A 24,317-nucleotide genomic window follows, 5' to 3' on the forward strand; every position below is an offset into this window, starting at 1 on the left:
AAGATAGAAGCAAATTAAGAGTGATAGATGCTGTGCCAAGGAAAGTCAGGGATCCTAGGTTCGAATCCTGTCTCCGTTCGTAATTCGCTCCGCGACCTCAAACAAAAGTCCTCAGTTTCATCTATAAAAAGCTAGTAACCATCTTCAGTCGCCCGGCCAGGAACAGAGTCAACGGAAATAAGTTTTCATTCAGCGGCACTCACTCCCTCCCAGATAAAAGCTGCGCCCCAATCAGGTACTGCCGCGCCAGGACCGCAGGACATCTCGGGACTTGTGGTCCACCTGGCGGAACTCGCGGTCCCGGCAGGCACCGCGGCGGCGGCCGGGCGACGTGGCGCTGCCGGTTGCGGCTGCGCGGGCGGGTGGAGCAAGATGGCTGTGGAGCTGGGCGTGCGGGTCGTCCGGCCCCGGCCCGGAACCGAGCTAGGTGTAGTGATGCGGTCCCTCCTGCTGTTGCTGTGGCTGGGGACGCGCGGAAGTGCGCTCTACTTTCACATTGGAGAGACGGAGAAGAAGTGCTTTATTGAGGAGATCCCGGACGAGACCATGGTCATAGGTGCGGGGGCGGGGAGGCAGGGGCGAGTTTGGAACGTGACCATGGTCTTGGGGCAGGGGTTGCGAGACACTCAGCTCTCTAATGCTCAGGCGGTCGCAGATGCACTCCTCTGACCTGGGATCGTCCTGTTTCCTTCCAGGAAACTACCGGACGCAGCTGTATGACAAGCAGCGGGAGGAGTACCAGCCGGCCACACCGGGGCTTGGCATGTTTGTGGAAGTGAAGGACCCAGAGGACAAGGTGAGCCGACCCCTTCCCCTCCACCAAGCTATCCTCTAGGCAGGCTCTGGTACTTCCTCTTCTAGTCCCTGCATCTGCTAAAGTGGTAGAGACGGTTGATGTTGTGGGACTGTCCCAGAGTTTCACTGCAGGCCAAATGTGGTAGGCTGCTGCAGTGCTACCTGCTCCTCACTTCTGACTGATGCGTGACCCTGCCAAGTTAGTTACTTTCCCGGAACCATTTTCCTAGTCTGTGAAATGGGTGAATTAATTGTGGTGATAAAAATCAAAAGAGTTTTGTCAACTCTAAAGCTGTGGCATGAAGACTTTAAGATTTCACAAAACATGATACTTTCCCCACAAAATAAGCAGCTTTTAATCTTCACAAATAAGGATATTAAAACGAAAGCCAAAACCCTTCAGCTGTCACCTTCTGTCAAAAACAAACATGGTGGGGTGTGGTGGCTCATACCTGTAATCCCAGCACTTTGGGATGCCGAGGTGGGTTGGATCATTTGAGGCCAGGAGTTCAAGACCAGCCTGGCAAACCTCATCTCTACTAAAGATACAAAAAACATTCACCAGGCATGGTGGTGCACATCTGTAATCCCAGATACTTGGGAGGCTGAGGCACGGTAATCACTTAAATCCAGGAGGTGGAGGCTGCAGTGAGCTGAGCCAGCACCACTGCCCTCCAGTCTGAATGACAGAGTGAGACTCTGTCTCAAAAACAAAAACAAACCCCCAACCCCCCCAAAAAAAAGCAACTCACATCAAGAGTTGAAAGGACATGAGCTATAAAGGAAAGCCCTTCCCAAGAGCAGTCACTTGCCACCCTGATGTCAGACTCTCAGACACTAAACCCCTGCTCCAAAGAGTACTTAGACGAGCATATGGCAACAGCAGCTGAGTAGCTTTGGATCTTGTAGTGTTGTGAGATGCCAAAGGCTGTGCTCATTAACTTTTTTTTAAGCACTGTTTTCTTCCCATCCCTACCATCACACTAACTGAAGCTTCTTCCCTTTCTCCAGGTCATCCTGGCTCGGCAGTATGGCTCTGAGGGCAGGTTCACTTTCACCTCCCATACTCCTGGCGAGCACCAGATCTGTCTTCATTCCAATTCCACTAAGTTCTCCCTCTTTGCTGGAGGCATGCTGGTAAGTGGGCCCATGTGGGACTTGCAGCTTTCAGCCTTCAACCTTTGGTGAGGACTGGGGAAACTGGTGATGTTGTGTGAGTGGAGTATGTCAGATTTTGTGTCTCCTAAGAACGCTGGGTCTCCAGTGGATATCCAGGACAGGGCGGCTGAGCTCTTTGTATATGCCTCACTCAGCACTAGCCCAGGCTTAACACTTGCTTGTGTGCCCACAGCCCCATGGGGCTAGACACTGAAGAGAGCCCAGTCTGTTGGCCAAATGAACAGATGATGGAAAGTGGGGAATGAACTGTCAGTCTTTGGCAGGAAGATGGAGCAGGGCTGCTAGATTTCCTTTATCTCCTTTGTCTGTCCCCAGAGAGTTCACCTGGACATCCAGGTAGGTGAGCATGCCAACGACTATGCAGAAATTGCTGCTAAAGACAAGTTGAGTGAGTTGCAGCTACGAGTGCGACAGCTGGTGGAACAAGTGGAGCAGATCCAGAAAGAGCAGAACTACCAGCGGGTGAGTGATTGGACTGGGAGCGGGGGTCTTCGTCCTAGAAGCTGCCCACTGGCTCAGCCAGGAATTTCACATCAGATGCATTCTGAGACCCCCAAGGGACTTACCTGCACTGGATTGTAGGTGATGGGGCAGGTATTACTAACTCCACCTTGTAATTGAGGATACAGACTCCTAAGAGGCTGTCATTGCCCTAAATCACAGTTACACACAGAATGGCACAGTAGGGCTGTGTTGATACCAACATTTTGGGTGCTGTTTCAGTGGCTCCACATGCTCTCAGGACCAGGGTCTCAAACTCACTGTTGCTGAGGAACGAGAGGGTACCATGAATGAATCTGTGACCTTAAGGACTAGTAGGGCAGTGACCCATCTAAACAAGCACAGCTACTGTTCAGTGTCAGCTGGGGGCCTCCTTGCAGAAATGCCAGTCCTGGATTTACAGATATTCCATTTTTTCAAGAGGAAATAGCCAGGATTCTTATGTGAACATTTTAATTTATTTTTTATTGTTTTCTATTGCTGTTGCATAAATTATCTGAGTTTTAAATGTTGTCAAAATACTGTGCACTATGTGAGCCCAGCAAAACAAACATAAAGGCTGGATCCAGCCCCTAGCCTGCCAGTTTACAGGCTGTGCCCACCATCTTCAAGGAGCAGTCTGGGAAACCCAGGCAGAGGGCTTACAGCAAGTCCATTCCTTCCTGCTCCAGGACAGCTCTGTCTTGTGGGGTAATTCCACAACTACCTTACCTCTCTCCCAGGCACCAGGGCAGGACTAGTTGAGGATTATCCCTGACAGGTGAAGATACAGACTTGGAAAAATGAGTAGGTTGCCTGACATCATCTAGTGAGGGTAAAGATAGTCCCCAGGTAGAGTGACACTTTGCAGGCACTTGGCTAGAACCTGGACAAAGCTGGCTGACCTTGGGCATCCTCTTGGGCTGGGAATCCAGCAGTTCTAGCAGCCCCAGCCAACTCAGGCTCACCTTATATTCCCCCACAGTGGCGAGAGGAACGCTTCCGGCAGACCAGTGAGAGCACCAACCAGCGGGTGCTGTGGTGGTCCATTCTGCAGACCCTCATCCTCGTGGCCATCGGTGTCTGGCAGATGCGGCACCTCAAGAGCTTCTTTGAAGCCAAGAAGCTTGTGTAGCTGTCCCAGGCATCACAAACCATCCTCCCAGGCTGGGGGAGAAAGGACCTCCTGAAACTGACTTCTTCTGGCAGGAGGACTGGTTCCCAGCCATACATGTTCTGGAAGGGAGAGGGGCTGCAGGCACCCACAGGTACAAGCTGAAGGCAGCAGCTTGGCTGGCTAATACTGAGCAAGTGGTGGGGCAAAAGCCTGCCGTCTCCCTCTGGCCTCTGGGCCCTTTGCAGTAATCACCTAGGGGCTGATAAAGCCCCTTCTATTGGCACCTCAGAATTACAGTGTTACTGATCTGGGATGTGAGGCTGCTGTCAGGGGTGGGGTGGGGAGGGAATGGGCAGGCAAGCTAGTCTTCTGTCTTCCTTTGCAAACTTAGGGTTTTGAGCAGGTTGGGGTATGGTGTCTGTCATACCCACCTGCCACCCTGGGAACCTCAGTGTTCTCTCTTTCAGTCTAGATCTGCTGATCCAGGGTGTGTGTGTCAGTTGGGGGTGGGTGGAGGGGTTTGCAGTGTGGGAATGTGGCCCTGTGGTTGACCCCAGCTTCTTCACATGGTTGTACATTCTGGGGCTTAAAGAACTGGGGCCAGACCAAATAGAGTCCTTGGTGCTGGTTGGGGCGGGCCTGCAGAGTCTTAGTTACTGATTTCATTTTCAATAAATTTAGGTTTGTTACATGGGTTTCCCAATTAAAAAAAAAAAAAATGACGTCTTGTCCAGTGCAAGTTACTCAGCCATCAGTGGGCATAACTGCAGGGTGCTTCAGAGAATGTCAGTTCTTCCAAAGAGCAAAGCACTTCACATTGCGAAATGAATTCCCACCAGTCAGCTTAATTTTTTCCTTCTTCTCCAGGCCTTCCCTGCCATGGCAGGGAGTAGTGGGTTTGTTTAAGATCATACAACAAGTAAATTGTGGGGCTGGGGCTCAAATCTGCACCTTTTCCTCTGCCAGCTCCCTGGTGAAGTCCCCTCTTTCTAGAGTCAGTCAGCAGAATTGTCATGGGTGCAGCCAGGAAGTCCCTGGTAAGGAGGTGCATTGAGCAGGGGAGTGCTACAGGACAGCCACCCTGGTCTGGTGGGGACAAGGATGTGGATGGGCTTAACCAACAGCAAGTGATTTCAACCAGGACCCTGAAGGAGAGGAAGGATTCTGCTGGAAGGAAATGGTAGGACAGAGGTGGTTGGAGGAATGGAGGCAAACAGCTGGAATGGAGGTAGATGGGTATTTTGTTTCAGCTGGAGAGGGTGTTGTGAGGAAGCTGGAAAGGAAGGTTGGATTCAAGTTAAAAGAGCCTCAGACCTGCCTGCCTTTCAAGAGGTGCTGCAGGCACCCACAGGCACAAGCTGAAGCCAGCAGCTTGGCTGGCTAACAGCAGGTGGTGGAGCAAATGCTGGCCCCCTCCCTCTAGCCTCTGGGCCCTTTGCAGTAATCACCCAGGGGCTGGTAAAGCCACTGAGAGCCCTGTTGGCACCTCAGTATCACAGTGTTACTTATCAGTGATGTGAGGCTGCTGTTGAGAGTTGCGGGAGGGGAATGGGCAGGCAGTTTTGAGAAGAACCTTCCGACAAGAAACATGAGAAAGGTTACAGCAGTGTGAGAAAGACTGTGAACAAGGAGACAAGTTAGGTGGCTGCTTACCCTACTGGGGGGATGTAATCTGGGCCAATGCTGCCAACGAGTTTTTCTTCACACGAAAAAAAAAATTTTGGCTGAGCACAGTGGTTTATACCTGTAATCCCAGCAATTTGAGATGCCGAGGCAGGTGGATGGCCCGAGGCCAGGAGTTTTGAGACCAGCCAGGACAACATGGTGAAACCTCATCTCTACTAAAAATACAAAAAATTAGCCAGGTGTGGTGGCGCGTGCCTGTAATCTCAGCTACTCTGGAGGCTGAGGTAGGAGAATAGCTTGAACTCGGGAGACAGAGGTTGCAGTGAGCCAAGACAGTGCCACTGCACTCCAGCCTGGGCAACAGTGAGATTCTGTTCCCCCCCCTCAAAAAAAATGGATTTTAAAGAACAGCTTTAAAATTGTGAAGACATTTTCTCTATTATTAACATAATGTATAACTTTATCCAGACTTCCTTAGGTTTTTTTTTTTTTTTTTTTGAGATGGAGTCTTGCTTTGTTGCTAGGCTGGAGTGCAGTGGAGTGATCTCGGCAACCTCTGCCTCCTGGGTTCAAGCGGTTCTCCTGCCTCAGCCTCCTGAGTAGCTGGGACTACAGGTGTGCGCCACCATGCTCAGCTAATTTTGTTTTATATTTTTAGTAGAGACAGGATTTCACCATGTTGGCCAGAATGGTCTTGATTTCCTGACCTTGTGATCTGCCCACCTCGGCCTCCCAAAGTGCTGGGATTAGAAGTGTGAGCCCCTGTGACCAGCCCAGGCTTCCTAACTTTTTACCTACTGTCCTTTTTCTGTTCCAGGATTCCACATCACATTTAATCACTGTGTCTCCTTAGGCTCCTTTTGGCTGTGACAGATTTAGACCTTCCTTGTTTTTGATGATTCCTTGACAGCTTCGAGGAGTATAGGTCAGATACTTTGTAGAATTTCTCAGCTAGGATTTGTCTGATGTTTTTCTCATGATTATTAGGGTTGTGGGTTTTTGAAAAGAGACCACGGGCCGGGCACGGTGGCTCACATCTGTAATTCCAGCACTTCGGGAGGCCAAGGCGGGCAGATCACCTGAGGTCAAGGGTTCAAGATCAGCCTGGCCAATATGGCGAAACCCCGTCTCTAGTAAAAATACAAAAATTAGCCAGTTGTGGTGGCAGGCCCCTGTAATCCCAGCTACTCAGGAGGCTGACGCAGGAGAATTGCTTGACCCCAGGAGGTGGAGGTTGCAGTGGGCCAAGATTGCGCCACTGCACTCCAGCCTGAGCAACAGAGCAAGACTGTGTCAAAAGAGACCACAGAGTTGTTCCATTCTCATCCTGTTATCTTACTTAAACATGGCTTATGGCTGAATATCACATTTAAAAATTAGATAATTTGGATTTTTATGTGAGATCTGATTTCTTGAGACAGTGAATCTGACAATCTGAAGTAGGGCTTCATCCTGATATAGTAACAGCTAACCGGATGGAGTGGTGGCTGTCCTCTTTAGATGGGCTGTGGATTGGCCAAGGTTCTGGTGTAGAGTGCAGTGCCCTGGGGGAGTTAACAGGAAGGGGAATGGGTGGATTATATACTTCCAGGTTTAAGGGGTAAAGGTGTTACTGGGAATTATTCATTTTCCACTCATAGTGAATTTCTCTCTGAAGCAGAGTGATTAAGATAGATTGTGGGGAAACAAAAAACAAAAACTCAAAACCCCTAGATTGTGCAACTAAACGACCTGATTTGCCTCTATTTAAAGTGGGAATAAGTACCTACCAATAAGTACTACACGAGATAACCCTCATGTAATAAGAATTGTTAACAATGGCACATAATAAGAACTTAACGTGTTTGCTATTAGGAAACTTAAAAGTTTACTTGGAAGAGCAGAGGAGGTAAAGTCTAACAACTGCCACTTTCTTTTTCCTGGTAGGAGGCTAGCAGGAGGGATGTGGTGGAGGTGAGGGGGATGGTTACATTCCCACGGTAACGGGGCAGATATGGGAACTCAGTCTCCTATTCCTTTCTTCAGTTCTCAGCTCCACCAAAGTACCCTTTTCCGGGATGACAGCTGTCATTTACGGTGTTGAACTGTATGCCTAGCGCTGTACAAGTGTTTGCACTTTCTCCTTGAATCCCCACAGCTACCATATAGAATAGAAGCCACTGATAATACCCATGTGAGGAAACAGATCCAGAGATGGGGCTTGCCTCAAAACACAGCTGTATGGGCAGAGTCGGGTTTCAAATTCAGTCGACTTGTTTTCAGAGCTCGGCGTTCTTGTCTTCAGAGCTCGGCTCCTAACGCCTGCTTGGGCTGTCTGCTGAACTCAGCGTGGAGCTCTGAGCTTGGATTTGCCCCTCCAAGCTGTGTAGAGAACGCGCCACCTGGGCCGAGCAGGGGATCCCGGAACGCTCCCGTCTCCCTTCCGGAAGAGGACAGAGATGCAGATTCTCCCCGAGCGCTGGTTTGGAAGCCTGGACACTTAGGTCCAGTGCCAGCCCAGTGACTTGTTGGGAGGCCCTAGGCCTCTGGGTTTCAGTTTCTCGGGCTGTCAGCCGGGTCCCGGGGCGGATAGAAAGGAGCTGCTCGGCGCTGGAGGCGCGCCCTCCCTGCTCGCAAGCAGAACCTTGCAGGCGGCGGCTCCGGGAGCTGGCGGTGCGGCCGGAGCAGCGGACCCGGCGGACCGGGGGGCGGGGCGGACAGGCCTGGGCGGGGCGGGAGGCGGAGGCGCCGCGTAGGCCCGGGAGGCCGGGCCGGCAGGGCTGCGAGCCCTTGCCTCATGCGCCGCCGCCTCCCTGCACGATGTTCCCCTCGCGGAGGAAAGCGGCGCAGCTGCCCTGGGAGGACGGCAGGTGAGCGGCTGCGGCCGGCCCGAGCCCGGTCCTCCCGGGCATCGCTCCTTTTCGGGCCGCCAGTAGAATCTGGGAGCCCGAGGCCGTCGCGTCTCCGTGTCTGTGGGTCCCTGTGAGGGCGTGTGGTTCTCTTTGTGGGTCCCTGGCGCTCTGTTCCGGTTTCTATCTGTCCGTGTGGGTCTGTCTCTCCCGCCCTCCGCCACTCCCCGCTCTCTCTCTCTCCGGTTTCCGAGACGGTCGTTCTCCCCCATCCTTCCCCCTCGCCCCTTGAGTCTATTTCTCCATTGACCATTGACCTCCCTTTGCTAGTCTCTCTCATTATGTGTGTCGTTGTGTCTGTGTTTCTCCACCAGCCTCCCTCTATCTGCATGCGGGTCTCTGACTCCGCTGACCTCTCGCCATAGATTTGTGTTTCTCATCTGTCTCTGATCTCTGAGGGCGTTTTTCCATTTCTCTGGTCTCTGCCTCCCTCATCACATCCATATAACCTCCGACCCTACCCTCCCTTCTTAACGCTTCCCCTCCCCCACCCCCACCCCCACCATCCTTCGCAGGCTACCCAGCAGAATCCACCAGACAGAAGCTCCGTTCGCTGCCTGGCTGGTCACTGCCTGGCACGTACCAGACACTCCTCATACACCCATTAGTCCATTTCCTGTGCAGCTGTACTTGCCCTACGCGGAAGATGTGAGCTTGGCCCACACCTTATCTAATGATGTTTTTCACTAAAGCAGAATGGGAGAAGCAATTTGACTGCCTCCATTTGGGGGCACTTGAGATGCTGGAGATATGCCCCTAAAAGTCTTCTTACAGAACACATGACTGGATCTCCTCCCAGTGAATGGCTCCTCATTTCCTTCATGTTTCTTAAGTTTGCCAGGTGCCATGAGATTCTGGAATTTAGTGGGCACAAATTCTTACTTTTGGGGATTTTTCAGACTTGGTGTTGAAAGGACAAGAGAGGGATATAACAGAAAGCATGGATTAGAGTTTGACCTGGACAGGAGTTCTCCTTAATAATGTGAGCAGAGGGCCGGGTGCGGTAGCTCACACCTGTAATCCCAGCACTTTGGGAGGCCAAGGTGAGCGGATCACCTAAGGTCAGGAGATCGAGACCCATCCCGGCCGACATGGTGAAACTCTGTCTCTAAAAAAAAAAAGGGAGGCAGAGACCATTGCATCTTTCTGACTACAGCCTTTCCACTGCTGAGACACTTATCACAATATTGACTCTGCAGCTGTGTGAGGATTAAAGGAGAGCATACATGTAAATACCTTGGCACTGCCTGGCAGAAGAGGAGGTGCCAGTTGTCTTCCAGTTCCCTTTGCAATTTTGAGGCTCTGTAACCAGAGCAGCTGAGGATTCAAACCTTGTGGTACAAAGGTTTGTATGAGACAAGAAAGGAAAGGTAATAGAGGAGCACTTCTGTTTCCTGGTCCCTTTCTGTAACTGTGTTCCCACAGAAATTTACTGGTGTCAATTCTGTGCTTTTGACACAGTGCTGCAATGATCCACGCCACAGATGCAGGCTAGTGCAGCTATTGAGTGTGGGCTCTGGATCCAGCCTGTCTGGGTTTGAATCCGCCTCTTCCTAGCCTTGGTCAATGATTGATGAGTGCTGGGCCTGGGAGCTTCTGGGACTGCAGATCTGGAGTTTGCCACCAGAGGGCACAAGGAGCAGCTCTTCTCAGCGTCCTCTGTCCTGAGGAATTGGGAGTCTGGGTTCAATTGAATTGCTCAGTGGTTTGTGCTCTTAGAGCACAGGATGATGCCCATGGGTACGTGCTCCTCGTAGGAGAGGGGAGCAGGGCCAAGGGAATAGCATGTGTAAGTGCTCAGAGTGCCCAATCCATGCCGTTCCCCAGGGTAATAGTCACTGCTTCTTTTCCTGAAGGTGGGATATCACCCCATATCCATCTCTCCAGTCTCTACCCTGTCCCCAGAAAAAGCCCAGAGGGCAAGGGAGAATCTGTAGAGGTTCCAGCCTTCCCAGGCCACTCTCAGGACTGGGCTGTGCTCTTCTCCAGCCGAAACCACCACCACAGGATAATGGGGGGTAAGTCAGAAGCCCTGGGGCGGGGGTTTCTTACCAGGCCGCCTCTCAGCTGTGTGTGGAACCTGGGACTGGCTTCAAGGCTTCCAGATTGGCAGTTGTTCCTCTAGAAAAAGGGAGAAGTTAGTCTGGCTCTAGCATGTGACTTAAAGCATGCCCAACGGCTTTAACCCTTCCTGTAACTCACTTTGTAAGCTCTCTGCTGCCCGGCCTGTTCTTGCTGTGCTGGGGCCACAGATATGAATATGACATGGCCTGACAAGCAAGGACACAAGGCATTATGAAAAAGCAGGAAGTAAGATGCTGCGGGAATACAAAAGTGGATGCATTATGCAGGCAGGTGGCAGTGCTGGCCATGACATTGGAGTTTGGCCCTGAAGGATCAACAGGGGGCCTCAGGCAGTTAAAGAAGGACATTTCAGGCAGAAGGAGCGGGCTGTGTGAGGGCTGGAACAGGAAGGAATATGACAAGTGGAAAAGCTCTGAGGTGCCCAGGATAAGAACATGGGGCAAAGTTTGGAAGCACCTGGAGTTGGGGCCAGGTGACAGAGGGCTTTGACTGTCAGGCCAAGAGCTTGGCCTTTGTCTTGCAAACAGAGGAGGGGAGGGTCATTCAGAAGATTGAAAAGGGGTCCCAGCAGGGCAAGGAGCAGATGAGTGAGGAAGGATCAGAGGGGGACTTAGGAGACAGAATTTATAAGGCCTGATAGCTAATTGCTGACTTTTACAAGTTGTGGATTCCTTTGCAGATTATTCTGGGGAGAAGGTAGGGGCATAGAGGAAGCTTCCCCCTTGGTGGATTCTTGAGCTCCTCTTTCAGCATACTTATGAACTTCCAGAGGAGGGGCAAAGGAAGCTGGTGAATTCTGTTTCTTTGTATTTGCTAACCAAAAGGGCTGTTTCCTTGCATCACCGCAATGTCTAAGACATTTCATTTGTTTTTCCAACTTTCTGAAATCAGTGCCTGTGCTGTGCCCAGCCCTCATCTTTCTTTCCCTCTCTGTCTCCCATCTTTGATCACATGAGCTCCCTCTTGGACTAAAGGTTTGAGGCTCATTCAGTGAACTACCACTGACATTTGGGCCTTGCATTGCTTTGGGGGCAGGTCGGATCTTCCCAGAGTCAACATTGGTCATTTCACCTGGACTAATGCCAGCACACACCCATGTCTGGGTGGCCTTCCTGATCATTCTGGGAAGTAGGACGGAGTCATGGCTTCTGCTGGGGTGGATTTGTAGGGGAATGGGTTTGGAAGGCAGTGGGCTGCATCTCTAAGGTGGGGCTTCTGTCATTGGCTCAGGACATTAAGCCACTGTCATGGGGAGGAGCACATGCAAGTGACAGGAACCTCCTCATTCTTGCCCTGAGCAGCTCTGATCAGAACTCCATCACAGACAGTAAGAGAGCATCGAGGAGCTAGGGCAGCTCTGTGACCTGGGAATGGTTCAGATGGCTTCCCAGGAGTAGGTGGCATGGATTGGGTGTAAAGAGGTAAGCAGGATTCCAATGCATGGTAGTGGCATGAGCAAAAACATTAAAGTTGCTTTTGCACTAATTCCCAGGGGCTTGGGGTAGACCAGTTATGTGCAGCCTCCTCGTGGGAGGCGAAGGAGGGGGTCTGTCAGAGGGCCCCAGCTCAGCCCAGCCCTGCCTTGCCCCTCTACCCTGTCCCTACTCTTGTCCCAGGTCCCGGCGGCTCTCTGGTGGCCTCCCTCGAAAATGCTCCGTCTTCCACCTCTTCGTGGCCTGTCTCTTACTGGGCTTCTTCTCCCTACTGTGGCTGCAGCTCAGCTGCTCTGGTGACGTGGCCCGGGCAGCCAGGGGACAAGGGCAGGAGACCTCCGGTCCTCCCCGAGCCTGCCCCCCAGAGCCGCCCCCTGAGCACTGGGAAGAAGATGCATCATGGGGCCCCCACCGCCTGGCAGTGCTAGTGCCCTTCCGTGAACGCTTCGAGGAGCTCCTGGTCTTTGTGCCCCACATGCACCGCTTCCTGAGCAGGAAGAAGGTCCAGCACCACATCTACGTGCTCAACCAGGTGGACCACTTCAGGTAGCACCTGCCCCCACCTCCTCCCCTCCCGGCACCCCTTTCCTGGGCTCAGGCTTCTCAGGGCCTGTGAGAGGCCACCTGGGGCTGGGGGCAGGAGGGCGGGGGGTGGCAGGCCCCTCTCATTGAGTGTGACGGGAATCTTTGGAGAGGGCCGTGATCTAACTGCCATTTTGAAGAGCTCACTGTGGCTGCTGTGTGTGGAATCGATTATACCAGGGTAAGAGGAGAAGCATGGAGACCAATTAGGTGGTTACTGCGGTGGTCTGAGATGACAGTGGCTTGATGGTGTGGTGCTGGGGGCGGTGGGTAGAGAGAGGTGCTGTGGAGGAAGCCCAGACAGGACTCCCTGGGGATTGGCTGGGGAATTAGGGAAAGGGAGGGTCAAGGCCACGGCTTTAATGTTGCCCACAACCTGGCATTATCCTAAAATCTCCACCCTTACCAAAAAGTACTCCCTTCCATGACCACAGCCTGGCATCTCACCCTCCAGCCCTTCACCTCCTTTCCCTCCAGTTAATTCCCACCGGAAGATGGATTCTCAGCCCCACCAGCCTGATCTTCCCACCTTTTCAAGTCTCCTTGATCTGGATCCCCAGGTCCCCCCACCTTTTCCCTGCCACCCTCCTTGTCTTTACTTTTTCATACCTAACATGGAGTCCAAGGTCCGCCACTAAAATCCTCCCTGGCATACTCCCTCAAGCCTCTGGCCCCTTGTTGCTGCCGTAATCTCAGCCTGACTTACTCCAGCTGTCTGCTCCACACCTGCGCCTGAGCACTGGAGGGGACTGGAGAGAAAAGATCACACATGAGGCGGCCACACTGCTGCGCCTCTGCCAATGAGTCCCCCCAGGAAGGCCCTCTGCCCTGCTGGGAGCCTCACTTTCTTCTGGTCTGTCCACCGCAGCCTTTAAAACCATCTTTTCTCATTCCTCCCCTGTCCTCACTCTTAGCTGATGACTTTGCTTCCAGCTTCAGAAAACAGAATGAAATGAAGAGAACTTTCCCCGGTTCCCGCCACCTCGACTCACCTCTCAGCCTCTGTGCACAGGGATTCAGGGCCGTCCTAGCTTCTGTCTGGGCTGACTCTCCACCGTCCCTACCCCCTAGTGTTTCCCCCCACCCCCAGTTGGCCCCTTCCTCTCCCTCACGATGAGCACTCCTCTCCTGGAGCATACCCATGAGCATACACACACTGAAGTGGCTCCTCTCTCAAAGGAAAAAGACTCCCTGGATCCCACATCCCAAGGCTGTCCCTCCACTTCTCTGCTTTCTGGCAGACCTCCTTCCCTTTCTCCCCCCTCGTCTCTCTTGAACCCCTTCCGCTTAGACTCCGTGCCCACCATGGTACAGAGCAGCTCTCACTGGGGTCACCAGCCACCTCCGCTCGGTTGGTGCAGAGGCTGTGCTGGGCCCGTATTCCAGGGACCTGTCAGCAGGGTCTTCCTTCATAAACGCTCCTGCTTGGTGCTGGGGCAGCACCCTCTGGTCCTCCTTCTGCACCGGCTGGCCCTCTGTCTCTGTGGGTTCTCCTTGTCTCCCTGAGCTCTCACCATCGGGGCTTCTTGGGGCTCGGTGCTTTGGCAGCCCCCCTTTTGTAACTCCAGGCGTTCCTTGGGGCATCTCATATCATCTCCAGGCATTAAACCCCATCTCTACTCTGATGATTCCCTGGGCTATTCCTGGCCCAGACCGCTCTCCTGAACTCCAGGCTCACCAGCCCAGCCGTCTACACAGTCCCTCCACATGGTGGCCTCAGAGCCACTGCAGGCTTCCATGATCACAGCTGAATTGCTGGTGCCCCGCCCTACTTTAGACCTGCAGTTCTGCCCTCTTCCCCATGGAAATGGAAGCTTTTTGCTTCCCTTGCTCAAGCCCAAAAGCCTCCGAGTCGTCCTCAGCCGCTCGTTCTCTGTCGTATACTGTATCCTGTCAGCAAAATCCATCTAGAATCTGCCTGCTTCTCACTGTCACCACTGTCACCTCCTGAGCTAGGACACCTTCATCTCTCCGTCTCTCACCTAAATTATTGCTGTAGCCTCCCAGCTGGTCTCCCTGCTTTCACCCCTGCTCCAACAGTCTATTCTCAACAGACCAGCTAGGGCGGTCCTGTCCAGACATAAGTCACAGCATGCCCCACCCCTGCTCAGAGCCTGCACAGGGAGTCAGAGCCCCATCCTTCAGTGGCCCTTGGGCTTTGTGCAGTCACTGTGTCATCCCTGACATCGCCTCCACCGCCCTCGCCCCACCCGGCCGCGTACCGTCTCCTCGCCTGCTCTGCTTTCCCGCCGGCACTCACCACCATCGGCCGCGCTTTGTGCTTGTTTGTTTCTCTTTCCTTCTATTGGAATCTCGCTTCCTCGAGAGCAGGCCTGGTTTTTCACTGCTGTACCTCCAGTGCTTTGAATGGTTTCTGGCACGTAGCAGGCGCTCAGTAAATATTTGTGCGATGAGTGGAGGGGACAGCCCCATAGGCTGAATGAAGTCAGTGCTGGGCCAGAGAGCAGCATAGGCACCACGGGGGCCCCGGGGTGGGTGCTGAGCCCCCGGCAGTGAGCCCATGCGCCACCCCTGCCCAGCCTCGGCCGCCCTGCACAGGTTCAACCGAGCAGCGCTCATCAACGTGGGCTTCCTGGAAAGCAGCAACAGCACGGACTACATTGCTATGCACGACGTTGACCTGCTCCCTCTCAACGAGGAGCTGGACTATGGCTTCCCTGAGGCTGGGCCCTTCCACGTGGCCTCCCCGGAGCTCCACCCTCTCTACCACTACAAGACCTATGTTGGCGGCATCCTGCTGCTGTCCAAGCAGCACTACCAGCTGGTGAGGCCCGGACAGCCCCCTCTGCTCAGGCTGCAGATGGTGGGCAGGACGGGGCAGTACCTCTGGGGCCCAACAGATGGAGCCCTGCCCCAGCCTGGCAGGGAAACCCGGGAGCAGCCACAGTGCGAGGAGCAGGCGAGCCAGTCAGCCACAGCTGCAGAACCCCTGGAAGCTGGCTTCAGAAACCTGGGGAGTTAGTGGCCCTCAGCATTGAAGAGTGTGGGGGGCGGTTCAGGTGCAGCTTGCCCACGTCCTGGACAGTGTCACTGGGGCCCTGTTTCTCTGTCCATCTCTCAGCTCTGCCTTCCCTGCAGTGGGTTTATTTGCAAGGTGGTAGTTGTCACTGCAGCTGGTATCCTAGATGGGTATCCAGGCCCCAGTCTGGTGGGAGACGGGGGCCCTTTCTCGTAGCTCAGGCAGGAGTCCGGTTCTGAGCCGCACTGGCTCATGATTGGCAGGCTTGAGTACTGAACCCGCCTGAGCCAATGACTGGCCGGTACAACTCATTGTCCTCGCGGATGGGCGGGCAGGAAGAACCTGGTAGCTCAGGCTGGGTCTCCTCCTCTCCAGGCCATGGCAGAAGCCTCCTTTATGGAAATGAAAGCCCTGAGCCAGGTGCAAGAATGGCTGGCTGTCATGGAGCCCAGCTGCCCCTCTCACACACACAGGAAGAGATGAGGGCAGGGTCACCAGAAGAAAGGGGAGTGAGGGAGGCAGAAATCAAGTAGGAACTGGCGCTTCTGCCCATCGACAGTTCCCCAAAGAGATCCCCTCTGCCCAGTGAGACATTTTTGAGAAGGTGAGCGTCTCACACAGGTTCAAGACCCCATGAGAACAGGAAAGGGACTGGATGTGCTGCCTTCCACAGCCCCTAGCACTGCAGAGGTGGAGGGGCCTGTAAGCACCTGGTGCTTATTCAGAGCAGCCGGGGAGGAGGGCACTCCTGAGCAGTAGGAGACCAAAGGACCCCCGGGGAGGATGGGCCGAGTGACGCTGCTTATCTCTGTGTCAGTGCAACGGGATGTCCAACCGCTTCTGGGGCTGGGGCCGCGAGGACGATGAGTTCTACCGGCGCATTAAAGGAGCCGGGCTCCAGGTGAGGCTCCCCGGGGCCCTGCTGCCACCTCAGCCGTGGTGGCTGCCCAGAGATTCTCTTCTGTTCCCTCGGATGAAGCTCCCCAGGGTCTGGAGATGGCCCTGGTTCTGATCCCTGCCCTGACCCTGCCCTGCATGGTCATCTAGCCAGTTCCTTGCCCTCTGGGCCCCAGTCTCCTCTCCTGCAGGCTGGGAGTGCAGACCCCTGCCTGTGACTTCCTGGCAGGCAGTGGGACCTCAGAGGAGCTGGTGGTAAGGGCCAGGGCTCCAGGAATTGTGGCTTGACCCCGACTTCCTTTGGCCTCTAGCTTTTCCGCCCCTCGGGAATCACAACTGGGTACAAGACATTTCGCCACCTGCATGACCCAGCCTGGCGGAAGAGGGACCAGAAACGCATCGCGGCTCAAAAACAGGTGCTGGCTGGGCTCCTCATCGGTGACAGATAGGTGGTGATGTGGGGAGCCAACAGGTCCGAGTTTTCACCAAGTTCTCTTTGGCCCAAATGGCCCCATCCTCCCCTGCTTGGCCCAGGTCAGTTGACAGTGCCTTGCTCTGGTGGCTTCTGGGCACCCTGGGCACTTGTGGGTCAGCCCAGACCTCAGGGTCCATGCAGGCTGGCAGGGTGGGATGGGGAGGCTTAGCTAAAGGTGCCAGAATCTCAGCCACACCCGGGATGCAGGGATCGTACCCTCAAACAGCCCCTTCTGTAGGAGGCATATGCGTCCAACAGGAGATCCCGGCTCTCCTGCTTCCTAGTGGGGCACAGCCCTGGGCAAGAGGCTTCACTGCTCTGAGCTGTGGGTTCCTCCTCTCCAGTGGGGACCACAGGACCTCCAATGGTGAGGTTGCGTGCGGTCAGTGGGCAGCTGGTACCTGTGCAGCCCTGAGTCCATGCTCTTTCCTCCCCTCCTCCCCAGGAGCAGTTCAAAGTGGACCGGGAAGGAGGCCTGAACACTGTGAAGTACCATGTGGCTTCCCGCACAGCCCTGTCAGTGGGCGGGGCCCCCTGCACTGTCCTCAACATCATGTTGGACTGTGACAAGGCTGCTACACCCTGGTGCACATTCAGCTGAGTTGGATGGACAGTGTGGAAGCTTGTGCGTACAGGCCACGTTGCTCAGGCTCAGGACAAGGCCTCAGGTCCCAGGCCCAGCTCCAAGAGGATGTTGAGTGTCCGGGACCAAGACAGCAAGCTACACAACTGCAGCCGCCCGGCCACCAAGGCAGGCTTGAGCTGGACCAGGACACATGGGGTGCCTGGGACGCTGCTAGCCATGGACAGTGATCAGAGAGAGGCTGGGATGTGTCCTGAGTGGGACCCCCCCGCCTTTCTGCTCACCCTACTCTGCCCTTCCTCACGTGCCAAGACCTGTGGGCAGTGGGGAGGGCTGAACAGGACAACCTCTCATAAACCCCGCTTTTGTTCCTTCCCACTGGGCCGCCTTGTGCAGAGACACAGCATAGGAGCCAGCAGCTTGCATAGGTGACAGTTGTGACTGGGAGGGTTAGAACTTCAGAAACCCGAGCACAAGCCCCACAGAGGGGAACAGCCAGCACTGCTCCAGCTGGTTGTCGCCGTGCCGGAATGTGCGTCTAGTGTCGCCAGATCCTCTGATTTTTCGAAAGAAACTAGAATGCTGGATTCTTAGGTGAAATCTTCTGATTTTTAAATGATAGCACCTAAATGAAACTTTCAAAAAGTTTGGCAGGCCAGGCAAAATGTGCTGTGGAGTGTTCACTTGTCACTTTTGGCTGAGGGACGGGGGAGGGGTGAGTTACAACTGGTGAGGAATTGGGGTGGGGCTGGGACAAGTCCAGTGGGGAGGAGAAGCCAAAGGCATGAGGGTTCCTGTACCACCTCCACCCCACCAAGGCTTCCGGGCAGCCCCCTGGGTGCCCTTCTGAGCAGTCTGACCACCTTCAGGCTCTCTCTGGTTGAGCCTCATCCTGCCTCACTAGACACGGAGGAAGGAGAGCGGCTGAGGAGATTCATCCACAGTGATGGGAACCAGCCCAACCCTGTTTGTGGGTGCCCCATGTCCCGGCGGTAACGAGGGAGTGAGAAAAGAAAGGCAAAGTCAGAAGAATAGAATTTTATAACAGGTCCAGGGGTCAAACGCACTCTCGAGGGGTGATCCGCGCTGGCACTGGGCTCTGGGCTCCAAGCGCTTTTATTGGGTGTATTATCTTGTTAATCTTGCAGGCTGTGGGGAGGGGGGTTGAGGAGGATAGCCGGAGGAAGAGCCTGTGTTTGCAGCATTCAATAGCAAACTCGATTTTCCTAAGAAATGCTAACTAAGGACACAGATTTTACCACCCATTGTCTCTCCAGGTGTTTTGGCCAGAGAGGTGCAGCAGATAAGGCCCATAAGGTCTGACCACACACAGTGCATCAAGGGGCTTTTCTCTCCCGAGGATCGTGGACACAGAGCAATTCGAATTGCTCCGTATTCTGAGAACACAGGCAGAGCCTGTGGTGTTTGGGTGTCTCTGCCCTGTAAGGCTTTCTGGCCTTACCCACACGCACCTGGGAAGACTATCCTGAGTCTTGTGAGCAGAGGTTGCATTACTTCCCAGAGCCTCTTGCATAAGCTCCCTTTACGAGATCCTCACACAAACTCTGTTGGGAAGAGTTGTGGGACCAGAGCAGTTTCTTTTCTGCTCTGCAACCACACTGCAGTGTTCCGTGGTTACAGGGCGCTCTCAGACAGTCCTCACCATAGGCCTCCTGTTACGCTTGATCTCTGCTTTTATTTTACTGCACCGTAGTTTGGATGTGATCCCTGGGACAAATCTCCATGTACAAAGAGCAAAGCAAGCTTGTATTCATTTAACTGTAAGTAACACAGGCCTGCCCCTGGTCATCTCTTCCCACACACAGGACTGGACTGAGGCAGGCAGGGCCCTCAGGCGATGCCTCGGGTCATGGCTTGAGCCTGGAGGAAGGAGAAAGGGAGAAGTGAGAGGATCCCTGTGGTGTTCTCACAGCACAGAGGGATTAAGGTGGTCACTGAGTGCCCAGGAGCAGTGAGGACACATGGAACTGGGGAGTGCTTTGTGGGGGAATCACTCAGAGGGAAGTCCAGAGCTCATGAGAATGGGAGGCAAGGGCCCCTGCATATAGGCCACTCCAAGACATTTGGCTGCCAAAGATCCAGGGCAGAAGGCAGAGGAGACCATCAGGCCCAGGCGATGTGGGTTTGTTTTAACACAGGGACACCTGGAGTCCTGGAGAGGGAAGGGGTTGTGCTCCCAGAGCTCGGGAAGGTAGAATCCACAACTCTGGTTCAAAGACTTCTCTGAGGATGATCAGGGCTGCTGTGTGCAGTTGTGTGGCTTGTGCACTGTGTAACCTGTGTATAAGCCAAGGGATTTAAGCAGAGATGGCTAGGGTAAAGCTTCAGGTTCAGATATTTAACCCAGGATCTTTGTGATCCTAAACTGACCTTGCCCAGTGATTCAGCCACACCCACTATTGTGACGGCCAAATGGGCCTAGACTCCAGAGCAAGGGTAGTGGAGAGGGGACTGTGCCAGTTCTCTGGACAACCCCAGCTGCCTCATCTTGGACTGACATGGACACGGGGCAGTAACACCAGCTCTTGGAGTTGGTGGAAATGGGTATATATCAAAGCTTCCAGCTCTGCACTCTCCTGTCACGTAGGAAGACCTCAGAAAATAGGGGTTCCTTCCTTTCCACCTGCACTGGGGGAGTACAATGAGCAGAAGAAAAGCAAAGGTCCCTTTGCCTGGTGAGATCAGCTGACACCTGGGCTTAGGTGCATCCCCAGCCCTGCAGCCTGTTACCTCCCTTGACTGCTGCCCCCACCTCCATCTTCAAGGCTGTGCAGGATGCATTCCAAATCTCCAGCTCCCTCACTCTGCATCCTGGGCCTCCACCACTCTCCAGGAGAGTGGGAGAGGCCTGAGCCATGGGCGGCGAGGAAAAGTGGCAGTCCCATGCTGCCTCAGTGTCCCACTTGCCTCCTTCATGGAATGGAACTGACATCCCTGCCTCACTGGCCAGGGCATGACTGAAATGGGGCCAGGATGTAGTGTAGCGGGAGCGGCCGCGCGAAAGGATCTCTTGGACACCGAACACAGGAGGAAGGAATTTATTTCAGCTGGGAGCAAGGTGGCATAGGTGCCTAACAGCCAAGCTCGTCTAACAAAGGGAGGTTCAGGCTTTATTGGCGGGAACTCTCGGCCAGCAAGAGGATTCAAAACCTGAGTGGGGGGTGCGCAGGAAAAATAGGAGACAGAAAAGCGGGGTCAGGAGGTCTGGGGAGTGAGTACTCCACCAGCAACTTTGTTTCTCAAAGGCTTCTATTATATGCATTTTTCAGGCTCTGGTTGACATCAGTGTGAGAGAAAAAACAGATCACTAATTAACATACTCTATACAATAAGGATGTCAGAGACACACAATCAGTGGTCATAAAAGGTGATAGTCATTCCTGGTGCTCATAAAAAACATTTACATCGAGACATTGTTCCTTGTGACTGCAGGATTTTCTGGTTCCGATCACCTGGTTATGTTTTAACAGGATTCTCCTTTTTTCTGTTCCTGACTCAACTTTATCTCAACTTCCCTCTATCAGGCGTCCCTGTGTCTGGGCTCGACCACCCGTCTTGTGAAACTCGCTTTGCAAGTATTCACACAGTTGGGTTCCCAACACTTTATATAGGCCTATAATTTAGATGTTACACGTGGAAGAATCTTAGGTTCATAGTTTTAGGACTCACATGTGAAAAGGTCTCTGTTTACAGTTTCAGGAATCACATATGAAAGGGTTCCAGTTTACAGTTTTAGGACTCACATGTGAAAAGGTCTCTGTTTACAGTTCAGGAATCACATATGAAAGGGTTCCTGGTTTGATCTTGTTTTAAGTAAAAATAGTGCCTTCTGGAGAGTTTCCCCAAGGCCTAGCCTGTTGTTTTCAGGAAGGAGATTCAGGAGAAGCCAACTGGCCTGCTCTCTCTTTTATTGAGATGCACAGTGGATGACAGAGGAGGAGGGAATCCCAAATGCCTGGGTCTCCCTCCTTATCAGGAGCACCAGCACAGTGCTTGGCCAGTGAAGTGGCTGTTGCAATAATAATAACAATCATGCACCAAAAACAAAATTCCTCATACCGCATTTCACTGAGGCCTCCCTACCTAAGAGCTAGGTCTTTTCACCAGTTCTGTAGATGAGGAAGGCAAAGATAGACAGGCAAGTAGCTTGCCCAAGGTCCCAGAGCTGTAAGGGGTGGGGAACTTGGGAACCCCTGGAATGCACCTTCAGAGCCAGATTTCATCCTCCCTGCCCTGTATAGCAGGTGCCCATGAACAGGTGTTCCTTCCCCACAGGTCTTCTTCCTCTCCCCTGCTGGAAAGGGCAGATGGGGAGGGCTGGGAGGAAAACAGGGCCATGGTGGAGGTACAAAGGATCTGTCTCAGGCTCCTCTGCCTCGAGCAAGACAGGGATTTGGCTGCTTGGCGCTGAGGAGCACTGATGGGGCATCAGTGGGATCCAGAGTGTGGCACTGTAAGTGGGCTGTATGGAGTGCTTGGGGAAGGCTTCCGGAGGAGGCAAAGTCTTGGTGGTAGAGAAAGAGTTCACCAGCAGGAAAGGGAAGGGATCAGCATGCGCAAAGGCAGACAGCCCGGAGCAAACCGTGTGTCAGGGACCCAGGAGGAGCTCGAGGTGTTCCTGGCACCCCCGATACTGTGCAGGAGTTGGGAAGTGGGCAGCAAAGGGAAGGCTGGGGTGAGTCATAAGGATCTGTGAATGCCACAGATGTACTTTATTGTACTTTATTCTAGGAGTGCAGGGGTTTTGAGGAGTTTCAAGCAGGGGAGAACTTTTTTTGAGACAGGGTCTCACTCTGTTGCCCTTGCTGGAGTGCAGCGGCGCGATCTCGGCACCAGAATCACTTGCATTAAACCTGGCGGAGGTTGCAGTGAGCTGAGATTGAGTGAGTGAGATTGAGCTACTTCCCTCCAGCCTGGGCAACCTCCACCTCCCAGGTTCAAGAGATTCTTCTGCCTCAGCCTCCCAAGTAGCTGGGATCACAAGCATGCAGGACCATGCCTGCTAATTTTTTGTATTTTTTTTTTAGTATACGTACTGCCAAAGGTAGCACAATTTTTTGTATTTTTTTTTTTAGTAGAGAGATGTTTTCACTGTGTTTGCAATCTGCCTGCCCCAGCCTCCCAGAATGCTCGGATTACAGGTGTGAGCCTGGTCAGGGGAGAACTTTTGAACAGTTACCTGTGTTCTATAACACAGATCTTTTGGGGGATAACAAAGATCCTTTGGGGGACCCAGGGTGGACTGCAGGGTGGAGTCTGAGGAGGGAGAGAGCCCAGTCCAAGGGAGAGATAGTGAAGCCAGAATGAGGCAGGGGAATGGGGGTGGGGATGCAGGCCCGCTGAGCCCCTAGAGCCAGTAGGAGCCCTCCCTAGCAGGATCAACCAGACTCCATCAGCCTTCCCTTCACGGAGGGTCAACTCCACTGCAGACTGTTTCCCAAAAGGCAGATGGATGGACACATGGTCTTTTTGCCATCTCAGCCCTCATGTCTTGAGAACATTTTTTACAAAACCAAAAAAAGAGAAAAGCAACTTTCCATTCCAGCATCAACGTGTAAACAGCTTGCAAGTCATCATTCCCATCCTTTCAACAAGAAAGAAAGTGCAATGCACTGAAAAGCAACTCCTTATCTTAGACTCATCAGAGATGAGGTTGCAGGGCAGACCGCCTCCCACAATCTGCAGAGGCAGGCAAAGCCTTAGCTAGAGCAGAAGCTGCTGGAGCCACACATTGGTTAGGAATATTTAAGTGGTAATGTTGACAAAGTCAGGATGTGGACTCCTGGTGAAGACCCAAGAAGAATCCCCTCCTGCCTCTGACAGGGAAAGGGAAAGCTAACCATTTAAAAACACCCAGAGTGGGCCAGGCCAGGTGGCTCACGCTTGTAATCCCAGCACTTTGGGAGGCTGAGATGGGCAGATCACCTGAGGCCAGGAGTTTGAGACCAGCCTGGCCAACATGGTGAAACCCTGTCTCTACTAAAAATACAACAACAACAAAAAAAATTAGCCAAGCATGGTGGTGGGTGCCTGTAATCCCAGCTACTTGGGAGGCTGAGGCAGGAGAATCACTTGAACCTGAAGGCAGGAGGCTGCAGTGAGCTGAGATCATGCCATTGCACTCCAGCCTGGGCAACAAGAGTGAAACTTTGTCTCTAAATAAATAAATAAAATAAACACACCCAGAGCGATCTCCATAACAAAAGCCTACTCTCCAGGAAAAAAGAGCCCGTCTCACTGAAGGGCTAGGACAGTCACCTGTCTCCAGCCCCCTCTAGCCTTCCTGTCTCACCTAAGTAGGTGGGACAAAGCTAAGACACCTGTGAAGACACCAGGGATACGGACACACTAAAAGACCAAGATTTAATCATAAAATTAGAAACATGCTTCTCCATTCCCTAAACCTTGCTGCCACATCAGCGGGGCTCCAGTGTAACAGTATGGGATTGTAGCTGAGGGAGCTATTAGGCTCAGTATTTCAGAAGTTCTTAGGGAAACCCAGAGACACTAGAGGAATTGAAAGGCTCTGTCACTTAAAGTTACAGTAAACATTATGCCCAACTCCTCATCCGATTAACGTCAAACCTTGCATTAAAGACTATGGACATCCGTTTCTTCGCCCAATTAATCATGTATGACAAGCTATGGCAAAAGGCATGGAAAAAAACACAGGCTGAAGAGACAAAGCAAGTGTCAGAATCATGCCCAGATATGACAGATGTTGAAATTATTAGACAAGAAATTTAAAATAACTATGACTAACATGCTAAGGGCTCTATTGGAAAAAGAACAGATGGGAAATGTAAGCAGAGAGATGGAAACTCTAAGAATCAAAGGACGTGCTAGAAATTGGTCGGGCGCAGTGGCTTACGCCTGTAATCTTGCACTTTGGGAGACCGAGACTGTCTCTAACGTTCTCCAACCTAGGTGGACTGCCTGAGCTCAGGAGTTCGAGACCAGCCTGAGCAACATGGTGAAATCCTGTCTCTACTAAAATTACAAAAAAGTTAGCTGGGCGTGGTGGTGTGTGCCTGTAATCCCAACTACTATGGAGGCTGAGGCACAAGAATCTCTTGCATTAAACCTGGCAGAGATTGCAGTGAGCCGAGATTGAGTGAGTGAGATTGAGCCACTTCACTCCAGCCTGGGCGACAGAACAAGACTCTGTCTCAAAAA

General features: G+C 53.0%; 2 protein-coding genes and 1 pseudogene across 5 annotated transcripts; all 3 read left to right on the plus strand.

Moving 5' to 3' along the window:
- The first annotated feature begins 310 nt into the window (after window positions 1-310).
- On the plus strand, window positions 311-4,307 carry TMED9 (transmembrane p24 trafficking protein 9). The gene is made up of 5 exons (XM_017521147.2): window positions 311-556; window positions 696-796; window positions 1,807-1,932; window positions 2,290-2,436; window positions 3,440-4,307. Exons 1-5 carry the CDS (start codon window positions 373-375, stop codon window positions 3,587-3,589), a joined length of 708 nt encoding a protein of 235 aa, XP_017376636.1. The 5' UTR covers window positions 311-372; the 3' UTR covers window positions 3,590-4,307.
- Window positions 4,308-7,891: 3,584 nt separating this feature from the next.
- On the plus strand, window positions 7,892-17,773 carry B4GALT7 (beta-1,4-galactosyltransferase 7). Of its 4 annotated transcripts, XM_017521148.2 has the most exons (7): window positions 7,902-8,046; window positions 9,942-10,103; window positions 11,787-12,149; window positions 14,745-14,970; window positions 15,983-16,066; window positions 16,374-16,478; window positions 16,983-17,773. In XM_017521148.2, exons 1-7 carry the CDS (start codon window positions 7,997-7,999, stop codon window positions 17,136-17,138), a joined length of 1,146 nt encoding a protein of 381 aa, XP_017376637.1. In that variant the 5' UTR covers window positions 7,902-7,996; the 3' UTR covers window positions 17,139-17,773. The 4 variants fall into 4 exon arrangements, with proteins under 4 accessions (XP_017376640.1, XP_017376637.1, XP_017376639.1 ...); XM_017521151.1 differs by lacking the exon at window positions 9,942-10,103 and having other exon boundaries at window positions 7,892-8,046; XM_017521150.2 differs by lacking the exon at window positions 15,983-16,066.
- Window positions 17,774-21,693: 3,920 nt separating this feature from the next.
- Window positions 21,694-24,317, plus strand: part of LOC108298476 — a 5,990-nt pseudogene continuing 3,366 nt past the window's right edge.

This window comes from Cebus imitator, unplaced genomic scaffold, assembly GCF_001604975.1.
Source record: "Cebus imitator isolate Cc_AM_T3 unplaced genomic scaffold, Cebus_imitator-1.0 Scaffold970, whole genome shotgun sequence".
In the NCBI taxonomy this organism is placed as follows: Eukaryota; Metazoa; Chordata; class Mammalia; order Primates; family Cebidae; genus Cebus; species Cebus imitator.